The following is a 12,083-nucleotide window of genomic DNA, read 5'->3' as shown; positions in this document are numbered from 1 at the left end:
TTCTTTGACAATAGTCACCTCACGTACGATTGAAATTCCTCTCCACAAGTTTGCTCATGTTTGTGCAACAACTCCTAAAGAAGAAGTGAAAAATTATTCCTTAGCATCAATCCAAGGAAGATTTTTAATGTGCATCAATTTTTTAAAAGTAATTACTTATCAATAATTTATTCCTCTGCCTGGTGATATTTTATTTGGAAAAACTTCAGAATATGGTAAACATCCATATATATATTTAAGAAAAATAGTTATGTTTTATTATTTTCATGTTATATGGATATAATTAGACTATAAATAGCAAAGTTAACTCTATACAAATAAATAAATATTAAATAGGAAAGTAATTATAATTGAATGTCTAATTAATTATGGCAGATACATTTGTGATTTTTTTACATCATCAATTTTTTATTCTTTAATCAATATTCATACATCACATATTTTCTTCGCCCCCCCCCCCTCCCTGTCCAAATTCATTCAAATTCAAGATTACAGAACTGCAAGAACGATTTTTGTGATTTTGTATCCATCAGGTAAATTTTAATGACATACTTATCTGGTACTTATACAATTTAATACCCACAAATTGTATCTTTTTGTTCATTTGTCTAATATATCCATACTTATACAGTTTGATACCCACAAATTGTATCTTTTTTGTTTGTATAATGTATCCATATTTTGCTTAACAACAGTGTTGAAATGTATCCATATATATACATAGATACTTGTAGTATTATATAAGCACAGTTAAAATGTTGATTTATGTTATATCTAGATATATAAGTACTATATCCAAGATAAAAATTGATTCAGGAATACAAGTATAGTTGCATCCAACGTACTCATTTTTTGCGTTTAACAACAATGTATTCATTGTATTCTATATCAGTGTATTCATTTTTTGCTTAACAACTAGTGTATCTATTGTCATGTAGTTCACCCTATTCGAAATTGAAATACTTAACCTTCATCCACAAATTCAGCAATGTGCTCACAACAATAACTTGAATTAACAAAATAAAAATATTAATACCCTTACGACGGCAAAATAAGAAATATGGAGATAACAAGAAAATTGAGTACAATGTATCACAATTTTTGTTAAACTGATAAAGAATATGATCTGATGTCTTTAGATAAGTAATTTTTAGTTATAGTTAATTATGGGAAGTTGCTCATTGTATGGATAATGGGTTATATTTAGAGTCAATTTCTTTTTTAGTTTGTTGTACTTAAAGACGTATTAATGTATAAATAAAAAAATAAAAAACTATACAAAAATACAGCAAAAAGGTGATATAAATTATAGTCATTTATTGTAAATAACATATTTATAGCTATTGGTATTCATTAACCCTATAAATATAGTAATTTTTGTAAGTTATTTTTGCCTTGAATGACCAAATAAATCCAACGGATCAGATCTAGATTCTTATAAATCAACCAATATTTACACGAATGGGCAAAGCCAAAAAGTTTAAACCTATTTAAAGAAAGTATATTTAAAAAACCAACTAAAACAAAATAAAAAGGAAATTCAACTACAGAACCAAACACATTTTTTAAAAGTAACTTAGTCGTTATTGTGGGAAATTTATAATTAATTGATGTACACCATGTGAGTTGTAACATAGAATTTGGTATATCCCTCGTACCGAAAGAAGTAGAGTTCTATTTGTTAAGGTAGAACGCATACACATCATATCATATGCTATATGTGGATCCACTAGATAAGTCATTTATGACAACTCCTATGGAGACATGTAGTTTGGGTCTAGAGGTTGCTACTAGAAACTAACCTAATTGAGAATCTACTTCATGCCACTCGGTGCTAAGTAAAAGTCCCACAGAATGGTCATTAATCATGTTCATATTATTATTCATGAAAAAAGTACAATTAAGATAACAATCCAAGTCAGAAATATCACAGAATAGCTCATTGACCATGCTTGAGAAAACCTTTCACCATCCATGATCTTTCATAATAGCTTTATAAGACCCATAGTCATTAACTTCATACTAAAAATGTCATACTACTAATGAAAATAGTTTTAAAAGTGTGATCTATAATCATTGGTGGCATATCGGGATACCACACTAATCAAGACCTAACTTAGAAAAATATCCCAAAAGCATTGATGAAAGATCTAGACGTCATTCATGTCATGTGGTCAAGCTTCATAGAACATATAAATACCTCATCTTACTTGAGTCATAATCATTACTTTCATAAAAATATGCATATCTTCATAAAATTCATAAAGACATGACTCATAAGCTTCATCATGTGTTCATAGTCAAAAATCATGGATTATGCATGAGTTCAACCCAAAAACAAGTAAATACAGTTCATGCATAATAAGATAGAACACAATCAATTGATCATAATTGAAGAGAACCCATGAAGATTGAATATATTAATCCTAACTTTGAATTAATAATCTAACTTGTGAAACTGGAGATTTTAGGAACCCTATGCAGAAAAGGTCTCCATAAGTGAATACTAACATACCTTAGAGATCAATGTCCAAAAGCTATGATGAAATTGAAACCTTGGTTATTGAAACTCTAATGTTTTCTTTCTTAGCCTCAGAGAGAATTTTAGGAAAGAACTTGGAGGGAATTTTGAAATTAGGAGAATGGATTTAAAGTAAGTAGATTAAGGACAAGTCTTTATATAGGGGTTATGTTAGAGGCAAAAACGAAATAGTATACGCTTAAAACAATTAGAAAAAGATTAAAAAAATCTCCTTAAAAATAGCTGTCAGACTCGACTTACGATTTCGACCTATAGACTGTAACAGTCTGTACTGGTCAATAGTAGACTAAGCATTTGGACCATTAAATCACCTATCTTTTGACAGAACACTTCTACGACTCGTGAGTCTTCCTATAGTCCATATGCACCAATTGTAGAAACCAACTTTAACCCTCAAAATTTTACTAAGTCTGAGACTCACTTACGAGATCTATATACGGCTCATACATAAAAAGACGGACCGTCCTGGTGAACCGTGAAAAGGGTATTAGGACTTGATTTTAGAAAATAATTTTTCTCATTCCTATGGTTATCATCAACGACCCATAAAAGCTTCTATGATTTGTAAATGTGACCCATAAACCACACTTCAATCCAAAGGGTCCTTTTCTCCCTTTTTCCCAAAGTTCAAGGTGTTACAATTCTTCTAAAAATCCACTAGAATCTCGCATGACCGTGTAGCTCTATTCTTATGCATTCCATGAATAACAATTTTAACCTTCTCAATCTTTATACCCCTACAGTAATCATAATTTTTACGCCTCTATGAGTGTTTCAAATCCCCAAACATAATGCGTTTGTCCCTGATCCTTTTCGTTCAAGAATTTATGAAAGTTAGTCTGTAATCTCATTCGAATTATAAGTATTACCTTTACCAATACTTTGTTGTCCTCATCTTTGACAATATTTACTTGGTCAAGGTTACGAGTCCTTCTCTCTCTAATTTTAGCTAGCATGATAACTTCTTTATTCCCATCTTTGTCCTCTAATTTAACATATAAACCCTTAAAGACAACAATTTTTGCTATCGTGATCGCTAACATAACCTCATTCCTAGCCTTATAGTTTATTGTAAACATCAAATACACAACTTTTTATCAAATTATACTATACTTATTATTTGCTTATCTTCTATAAATAAAATACTAACTTTCATCATAGATAATATTTTTTATATTGTGGGAAAACATGCTTACATATTGTATTAAAATTATAATGATATATATTCCCACTCTATTTCCCTTCCAACAAACAACTCTCGAACTATTTTTTTTATGAGAGAAATAACTTAGGGTCATTTTATAAAAAAAATTATAATAGAATATTTTTCTTAAATTCATTTTGTAAAATGACAAGCATCTTAATTACTCTTGATTTTTTTTTTTTTAACCCCTGGTCCCTTTTTTCATTAAGGGCTCCACATGACCCAAGTTAAAAGATAGAAAAAAGAAAGAAAAAGATGAGAAAGTGTTTTAATGATCACATTGAACTGTTACATTCCATTGTATAAGCAACCCATTTTTGTTGTTTGGTATTTACCATTGTTGATGCTTCTCCCTTCTCTTCCAAGTACTGAACTATATTACTCTTCTGGGGATGAGAAGGAAAGTAAGTTCTGAACAACACAGTACCGTTCTTGAAAAATAAGCTAGTGGTTCCTCCCTCTACTATTTCCATCCCCATTTATGGCTTGAAAAAGACTACATTTCTTAGGTGGGTTTGGTTGGGTTACCTCAGATCCAAGGTACTCAAGTTGTATGTGATAAAGGGTACCATCTTTTTCAGGGTTTCTTTCTTGTGATTCTTGACACTTTTTGCCAAGTCCCCTTTTTTTTCCCTTTCTTTATCTGGGTTTCAGTAGTTCATTGGATTTTGGGAAGAAAGTGCTGGCAGACAAACAAATCTAAAATCTTACCTTTTTGTGTGTTTTAGGTGATTTTTCCAACCAAAAAGGTGTTTTTTCTTACCAGATCTGACTACAAAATTGTGAATCAGGTAGTGTGTTAGATCTTTCTAGGCATGGAAAATGGTGTGGTGAAGCTCATTAGGAGATTATTATTAGTTTGACAATGACAGGTTGTGTAATGTTGTTACAAGATAGTGATTTCGATGGACGACATGTGTTTGGCGGTTGCTTTGCCATTTAGAGTAGGTAATTTCATCTCTCACAACCAAAGTCAAATGGATGTCACTAGCTTAAAGTCAATGGCTGACCATGCTCCAACTTTGTATCCAGAATCTTCTGTTTATGATGATTGCATTTCTGTTGATTCACAGAAGAAACAGCTCACTGTTACTGTACCTGAAGAAACTGGTATGATATCTGAAAATGAAAGGAACTGGATTGATGTTGTCAGGGAAAGTGAGGATGATGAGATCTTGTCACTAGATGGTGATCAAGTTCTTGATAGTTCATGTTCCCTGTCTGTGGTGAGTGATTCCAGTAGTTTATGTGCTGATGATTTTATAAGTTTCGAGCTAGCATCTGAGGTAGACGGACAGAATTTGGTAGATGCTGAGAAAAACATTTGCAATGTCAAACTTATAGCTAAGGCTGGAGATCTGGTAGAGTCAGGTGCTCAGGAGACAGAGAGCAAGCCTCTGGCAATTGGGGAAAAACTTGATGAGCAGATTACGGATGGCTCCAGCTCTAAATCAGCTGAAGTTGTTGTTCAGCTACCTTTAGATAAAGGGTTAAATGCAGCAGTTGGCCGTAGTATTTTTGAAGTGGATTATATACCCCTTTGGGGATTTACATCTGTGTGTGGAAGGAGACCAGAAATGGAAGATGCGCTTGCAACTGTTCCTAGGTTCTTAAGAATTCCTGTACAGATGCTAGTTGGCAATCGTTTGCCTGATGGAATGACTAGGTATTTAAGTCATTTGACAGCTCATTTCTTTGGAGTTTATGATGGCCATGGTGGCTCTCAGGTATCTTCCTCTTTTTGCTTACACTGTTACAAGCTCATAGGTTTGAATGCCTCCTTACTGATACTACCGTAGGTATATATTTGATACAAAATTGGGATTTTTATTTCCCAGGTGGCAAATTACTGCCGTGATCGAATTCATGCTGTATTGGCTGAGGAGTTGGAAACCATTATGGCTAATCTCAATGATGAAAGTATTAGACAAAATTGTCAGGACCAATGGAAAAATGCATTTACCAACTGTTTTCTCAAGGTTGATGAGGAGATTGGAGGGGGTGGAAATCGCGAGGCTGTTGCCCCAGAAACTGTAGGCTCCACGGCTGTTGTCGCCATTGTTTGTTCATCGCACATTATAGTAGCAAACTGTGGTGATTCAAGGGCTGTTCTGTGCCGTGGGAAAGAACCCATGGCATTATCAGTGGATCACAAGGTAAGTGAAACAGTTGTTCTAGTATGACTTTAATTACGTGTGATGTCACTGACTAATCTATGTATGCCAATATCTTTATATATTTTCTTTATTAGCCAAATCGAGAAGATGAATATGCAAGAATTGAAGCTGCAGGAGGGAAGGTTATACAGTGGAATGGGCATCGTGTTTTTGGTGTTCTTGCTATGTCTAGGTCTATTGGTATGTTTCTCCCATCTACCCTGTTATCTAGAATTTGTAAATCATGACTGAGGTATCCATGTGTACTCCATGTTATTGGTTTTAGCAAAAAATGTCATGATCTTTTGCATCATGCGTCTTCCCGTTCCGCCATAGGTATTATTACAGGTGACCTTATAGAATAATTTGCTTTTATATGTCAGCTGGATGGTGTTCTTAGAATATATCCATTTTGATTATGTGTTTAACCTGAGCATACCTAACTTTCATCACGATATTGCTCAAGACTTAATTGGCACTTCCAGAGCATCCTCCCTAGTATAACTGATATCAGCAATTCATGTCATAACAATAGTTTGACACAACAGTTATTGTTTATCCACACTGCTAGAATAAACAACAAGATGACCATAGTTTTAAACTATGAATCAGTCATGATCTGATTCTTTTAACTCATGTGATATAGACCCGTAATATGGTATAATAATCCACTCTATAGTGGTAGGGCCTTAGGTTCATACGCCTCCCAGGTTGTTAGAAATGTTACCAGAGTCTGCACTTGAGAGGATCTGAGGTGCTAAAGAAAATATGTTTGTATCCAATTACTCTTTCCCATATTCCTGTGGCAGATAAGGAAGCCAACACTCATATAGAAGTAGAGCAATGGCTTCATGATGTAGCCTTAATCATATACTAATTCTGAAGTGCTTAGGCTTCTTACAACTTGCAAGAGAAAATCTGGATACTTATGGGTTTCAACAAAATAATACCAAGAGAGGAGATTAAAATGAGCGAGATGAACGAAATAATTTGAACGTTGATTGGAAAAAATGGAGGTTTTGTCCGGAATTTTTTCTCGGCCAACATTTGTTGAAGCACAATAAAATTAGAGACAAGAATCAGCTTTTATAGAAGGATCAAACAAGTAATGTGTGTTTTAAGATCCCTATCATCCATTTGCTTCCCCTTTCTTTCTCCTATTTCTTTGATGAGTTGTCTTTAGAATGGAGATCAGAGGTATTCACTATTCAGGATGGGAAAGAAATCTTTTGGGTTTATTTTGAAGCCTTCATCTTTAATATTCTTGGAAATTAAAAAGAAACATGTAGTTGAGAAGAAGGTTTAGAGACAGAAGAGATAGATTGACTGGAAAAGATGAAGATTTTCACGGCTGGGCTAAAGCCAATATACAGAGAAAAATGAGAAAGAAAAGAGAAGTAAAAGGAAGAAGGGCACACAGAACAAATTAAATTAAGTGTAGTTAAGTTCAATTGATTGAATAATCACCAAATAGAAAATGTCATTTGTACAATTTAACTCTTTTTTAAAAATATTTATTTTGCTTCTCACACATATGTAGGAGAGTGGAATCACTTCCTTTGCTAGGTTATCTCTTAGGGGTTAATTAGTTCCACACTCTAACAAGAATAATGACTTTTTGTGTAACTTTAGGGTGTAATTTATTACTTCTCCCTTATTATTTTGAGTAATGTAATTGTTTAAGTCTTAACGGAAAAATCACTGAGGTTACATTTTACTCTAGATTCATAGGACATAAGTTGGAGATAACAGATATTTTTTCATATATTCTTGTCATAATTTTACTTGTATTATCAATTTTCGTTGACCATTCCAATGGGTACCGTATGTACTACTTCATGACTTTTACATTTTCTCAATGATAGCTCTGGCGGTATTTGCCTTTTCTAGTCATATTCCTGATCATTGTTTAAGCAGCACGTATCACGTCAATTGAAATATGAACATAACTGTTCAAATGACTTGTCATTCTCCAGTCTGTGCCACATCGCCATCCAGGAACGTTTTCCTTCAGCGGCGCACCTTTTGTCTAGCAACATTATCTGTCAGCAAATGTTGCTGTCCAGCATGTCTGTCCAACCAACACGTGTCATTGTGCAACAACATGTGTTTAGTTAGTGTCTTGTCAGCCCCACGTCATTGTCTAGCATCACATGACTTTCCAGTTTCGATTTACAAATTTATTTTTCACCACCTTGGCACCTTCAATAGGAGGGGCATATTGAATGTCAAATGATTAATGGACTTTTATTTTAGAATGTGTATGCCCAAATATCTACATTCATTAAATAGTGATATTTGAAGTGTGCCTCATAATATTTTTTTTTGACAGGATGCCTCATAAATATCGTGAAATATTTTGTATGTAATTTTTAGGTGTAGAAATTAGTTGCTTACCAAGTTTTAAGTGGAGAAAGACAGGAGTGACTTTTGTACATTAGTCACCAAAATAATTGAGAAGTTCCTTCTCTTCTCTACTCTAGTTTCACCAGTGTAATAGAAGGCGTGCTTAAGTATTGAAGTGAGGCTCAAAACATGTTGAGCTATTTGCAACGCTTAATGTGCGCATTAGTGTTGTCACTAAGGCTCTAAGACAGACATTTCCTTGCAAGTGAGCAATTCCTGAAGAGGCAACCCTAAACAATTGGTATTACACTTTTATGTAAAAAGTTCAAATTCTTTATTTATATCTTTGTTGTTCATACTTATATTTCTTAGTCTTGGACTAAACACACCCACGCCCAACCACCCACACCCCCCCCCCCCCCAAACACACACATACACACATATATATATTTTTTATATTTTCTTTTTCTTCTATTAACGCCCCCTTTTCATTAAAGCCCACACTTCACTTTGTGCTTAAAACCTCAACAGACCTTGGAGCTTTTTTGTGCTTTTGACTTTTGATAACACTGATATTCACCTTAATCAACAATTTTATTCCATGTTAAAGATTGGAAGAAGTGTCATAGAGTTAGGAGGTTAGCCGTTAGCATACGATGAGGAATAAATACTGCTTTTACTAGACATTTAACCAAGCTCTCCTTTTATATTGTCTCCATGAAACAAAGTAAGACTTTTTGTGCCTTCCATCAGTGGCTAGTGCTGGCAAAATGGGCGGGTTGAAAATAGGTCAGACAAAAATAGATAACACATCCAATCTGCCCATATTTATTATGGATAAATGGGTAGTGACAGATAATATGGATACTACATTTCCTATCCATTTATAATTCGCTTATCTGGTAAGATGGTAAAACAGAAACAAATTATTTGGCAAGCACTGAAATTGTAATCTTTTTTTTTTTTGTAAAACAGCACAAACAAATAAGATTGATTGACTTATTTTCCTTTATGCTAACTTGATTTTTGGTGTGAATTTTTGGACCAAACGCCACCAAAAAGGAACAAACATGAACTAATAACTCATGCTGCTTAACTAAAGGGATGATATTATGTAGCATTTTAATAATTTGTAACAGATCCTAACTTTAGATCTGGAAACCCCAGATGGCATATGGACTGAGATTTTAATATGGCTGACTTCAAAAAGGAAGATTAATTAGTCTTCCATTTACTATAATTAAATAATTTGTACTGCAATGGAGGTTGACTAATTTGGGTTATGAAGCTTTTCTTTTTTGTTGTTGTAATCAATTATGAATCTTTATTAATTCTTAGAAGATATTCGGCTTTGTGCTTGATCAACCTAAAATTTACTTGGATAATTGTCATCTTTCTTTGCGAATTAATGTCCTCCGGAAAAATATTTGAAGGAGATTAAGATTGAACTAGTCAACAATCCTTTATATCAGAAATACTTCGAAAATTTATCATGAGAGGATTCCAATTTGATAACAAAGTACCAAATGTTGGATAATATGGTCATCTAGAGTCAGTAAATTGTGCGGGGAGGGGGGGGGGGGACAAGACTTGGATGTTAATGCTTGAACCCCACTTTTACATGGGTTGATCAATATTTGACCTGATTTAAATGAACCAATTATCCAATTTTCATTTTTGACTGGCTGGGTTAGACGAATGCTTGGTATTTTTTCCATTTTTGCAGCACTAATTGTGGCCACAAAGTCGCACACTCTGATAAATGATCTTCAATTTGAGCCTTTTTTTTTTCTTAATCATCACTTGTCTGACCCTGGTTGGTTCAACTGTCGAACTATGACCTTCCACTTGCTGAAGATTGTAAGTAATAATACTAAAAAATCAATACAGAAGATGCATGGAAATATTTGGCACCTTCTTTGTTTTCTGATCATCCCTAGTCTGACCCTGGTCAGTGTAACTGTTAGGTTATGACCTTCAACTTTCTAAATATTATAGTTAAAAAATAAAACAAAAGATGCATGTGAATCTTCAGGTCCTCATTTGTTTTCTAATCATCACTTGTCTGATCCTGGTTAGTGTGGACTCTCGAGTGTTATGACCTTCAACTTCCTTGAAATTGTAAGTTAAAATAAAACAAGAAAGCCTGGGAAACCTTCTGTATCCTGGTCCTGGGGATGTGCTCCTTTGATGATGATTTGTACCTCTTTCATTTCATATTGCTGAAAGATTGCTTTGTTATGAGGAGCTCATTTTGTCACTTCTGTTGTGCAATTTTCTTTTATATAACTGTGACTAAGTGTGCCCTTGCCATCTGATATGTAACTTGAAATGTTGGAATGTTCTTTTTCTCTTTCTATCTTCAATCCAGCATTGCATAAATGACCAACAAATTGTAAATCTGTGCTGAAGGCTGGCTTTGCTTCGAGACATGTGCATTGACACATGTCGAACTGCAGGTCTGTAAATTTAAGGGATATTCTAGTGCCTATAAGATGGTTGTTGGTGTTGATCATATAACATTTCTAATGTCATCTTGGAAAATATGGCTAAAGTGATCTTAAGTAATTTAAGTTGCTGTACATGAGTTCATTTAGCCAGTATGCCCCAACTTCTGTCGCCCAGTTGTGCAGGCATGTGCATGCTGGAGGCTGAACATCTCCGTCTTGATGTAAATTTTTTATAAACTGTGGAAGGATTATTCAGTGAGCTCGCCAGAAGAGTATAATCTGTATTCAAACTACCACTCTATTTTCTCTTTTTTTAATTTCACATGAGAACTACCATTTAGCAAATTACTTAGTAGTATCAAAGGTGTATCTATCTTGTTAGCGACGGATTAGTGGTGCCCTGGGGAATGTTTCAGTTGGATGGACTTTGTTTTGGACTACAATTTGACGCATTAGATGTCCATTTTGCATGACCTATTTTCTCCAATCCTGCTAAATACCTCTCCCTGTTTTTGTTGGTATGCAAGTCTTTCATCTATTCCCTTTTGTACAATTTATTTAATTCTTGGTTGCAGGAGATAGATACTTGAAGCCCTGGATAATTCCTGATCCAGAAGTAATGTTCATACCTCGAACCAAGGACGATGAATGCCTTATCCTTGCAAGTGATGGTTTATGGGACGTTATGACAAACGAAGAGGTATGTGATTTGGCTCGCAAGCGCATACTCCTCTGGCATAAAAAGAATGGTGTAACTCTTCCTTCGGAAAGGGGCCAAGGAATTGATCCAGCAGCACAGGCAGCAGCAGAATGTTTGTCAAATCGAGCTCTTCAAAAGGGCAGCAAGGACAACATAACAGTGATTGTTGTGGACTTGAAAGCCCAAAGGAAGTTTAAGAGCAAAACCTAACACAACTGATCTCTCAATCAGCAGCTGTTTCCATTTATAGGTTCACAATATTGATGAAGACTTCATATGATTCGATATAGCCAGCCCTTTTAATTTTTAGCAGGGGACTGTGGAACCAAGGTTTTCATTAGAGTAGCTTACTGTATGTATTGTAGTACTTGTTCCATTCTCTGTATGTAGTTTTCTTCCTTTAGCTGTTTGAAGTAGGAAAATACATTATATCCTCCGAGTTAAGGCGGCTCTGTGAGGTTATTTGCCTCAGTATTACTTTTAATGTTGTTGGAAACAGTAACGAGACGAATAGAGAGAGACCTCTTCTGAATTGTATGCAAAAGATGCTTCTTCTTGTACTTTATATGGATTTATAAGTAAAGATAGGATGAGTTGACTCAATTGAAGGACTGTAATAGTCCATTTCATACATATGATATAGAAGCTAGATAAGAGGATAACACTTGGTATTCTGTTCAATTCA

General features: G+C 34.4%; 1 protein-coding gene across 1 annotated transcript; it reads left to right on the top strand.

Annotated features, from left to right (window-relative positions):
* Positions 1-3,791: 3,791 nt before the first annotated feature.
* Positions 3,792-12,001, top strand: LOC101250718 (probable protein phosphatase 2C 6). Its single transcript, XM_004245023.4, has 4 exons — positions 3,792-5,473; positions 5,585-5,902; positions 5,998-6,103; positions 11,274-12,001. The coding sequence occupies exons 1-4, from the start codon at positions 4,652-4,654 to the stop codon at positions 11,606-11,608; spliced, it is 1,581 nt and encodes a 526-aa protein (XP_004245071.1). The 5' UTR covers positions 3,792-4,651; the 3' UTR covers positions 11,609-12,001.
* Positions 12,002-12,083: the final 82 nt, after the last annotated feature.

Source organism: Solanum lycopersicum, chromosome 8 (genome assembly GCF_036512215.1).
Source record: "Solanum lycopersicum chromosome 8, SLM_r2.1".
NCBI classification, from domain to species: Eukaryota; Viridiplantae; Streptophyta; class Magnoliopsida; order Solanales; family Solanaceae; genus Solanum; species Solanum lycopersicum.
The sequence above is the reverse complement of the archived record's forward strand: the minus strand, read 5'-3'. Positions and strand labels throughout refer to the sequence as shown.

Excerpts from the sequence above, each read along its gene's own strand:
- LOC101250718 (XM_004245023.4), top strand. The coding sequence starts at position 4,652 with ATGGACGACATGTGTTTGGCGGTTGCTTTGCCATTTAGAGTAGGTAAT. Across the intron at positions 5,903-5,997 it reads CATTATCAGTGGATCACAAG|CCAAATCGAGAAGATGAATA; the intron begins GTAAGTGAAACA and ends TTTCTTTATTAG. Across the intron at positions 6,104-11,273 it reads TGCTATGTCTAGGTCTATTG|GAGATAGATACTTGAAGCCC; the intron begins GTATGTTTCTCC and ends TCTTGGTTGCAG.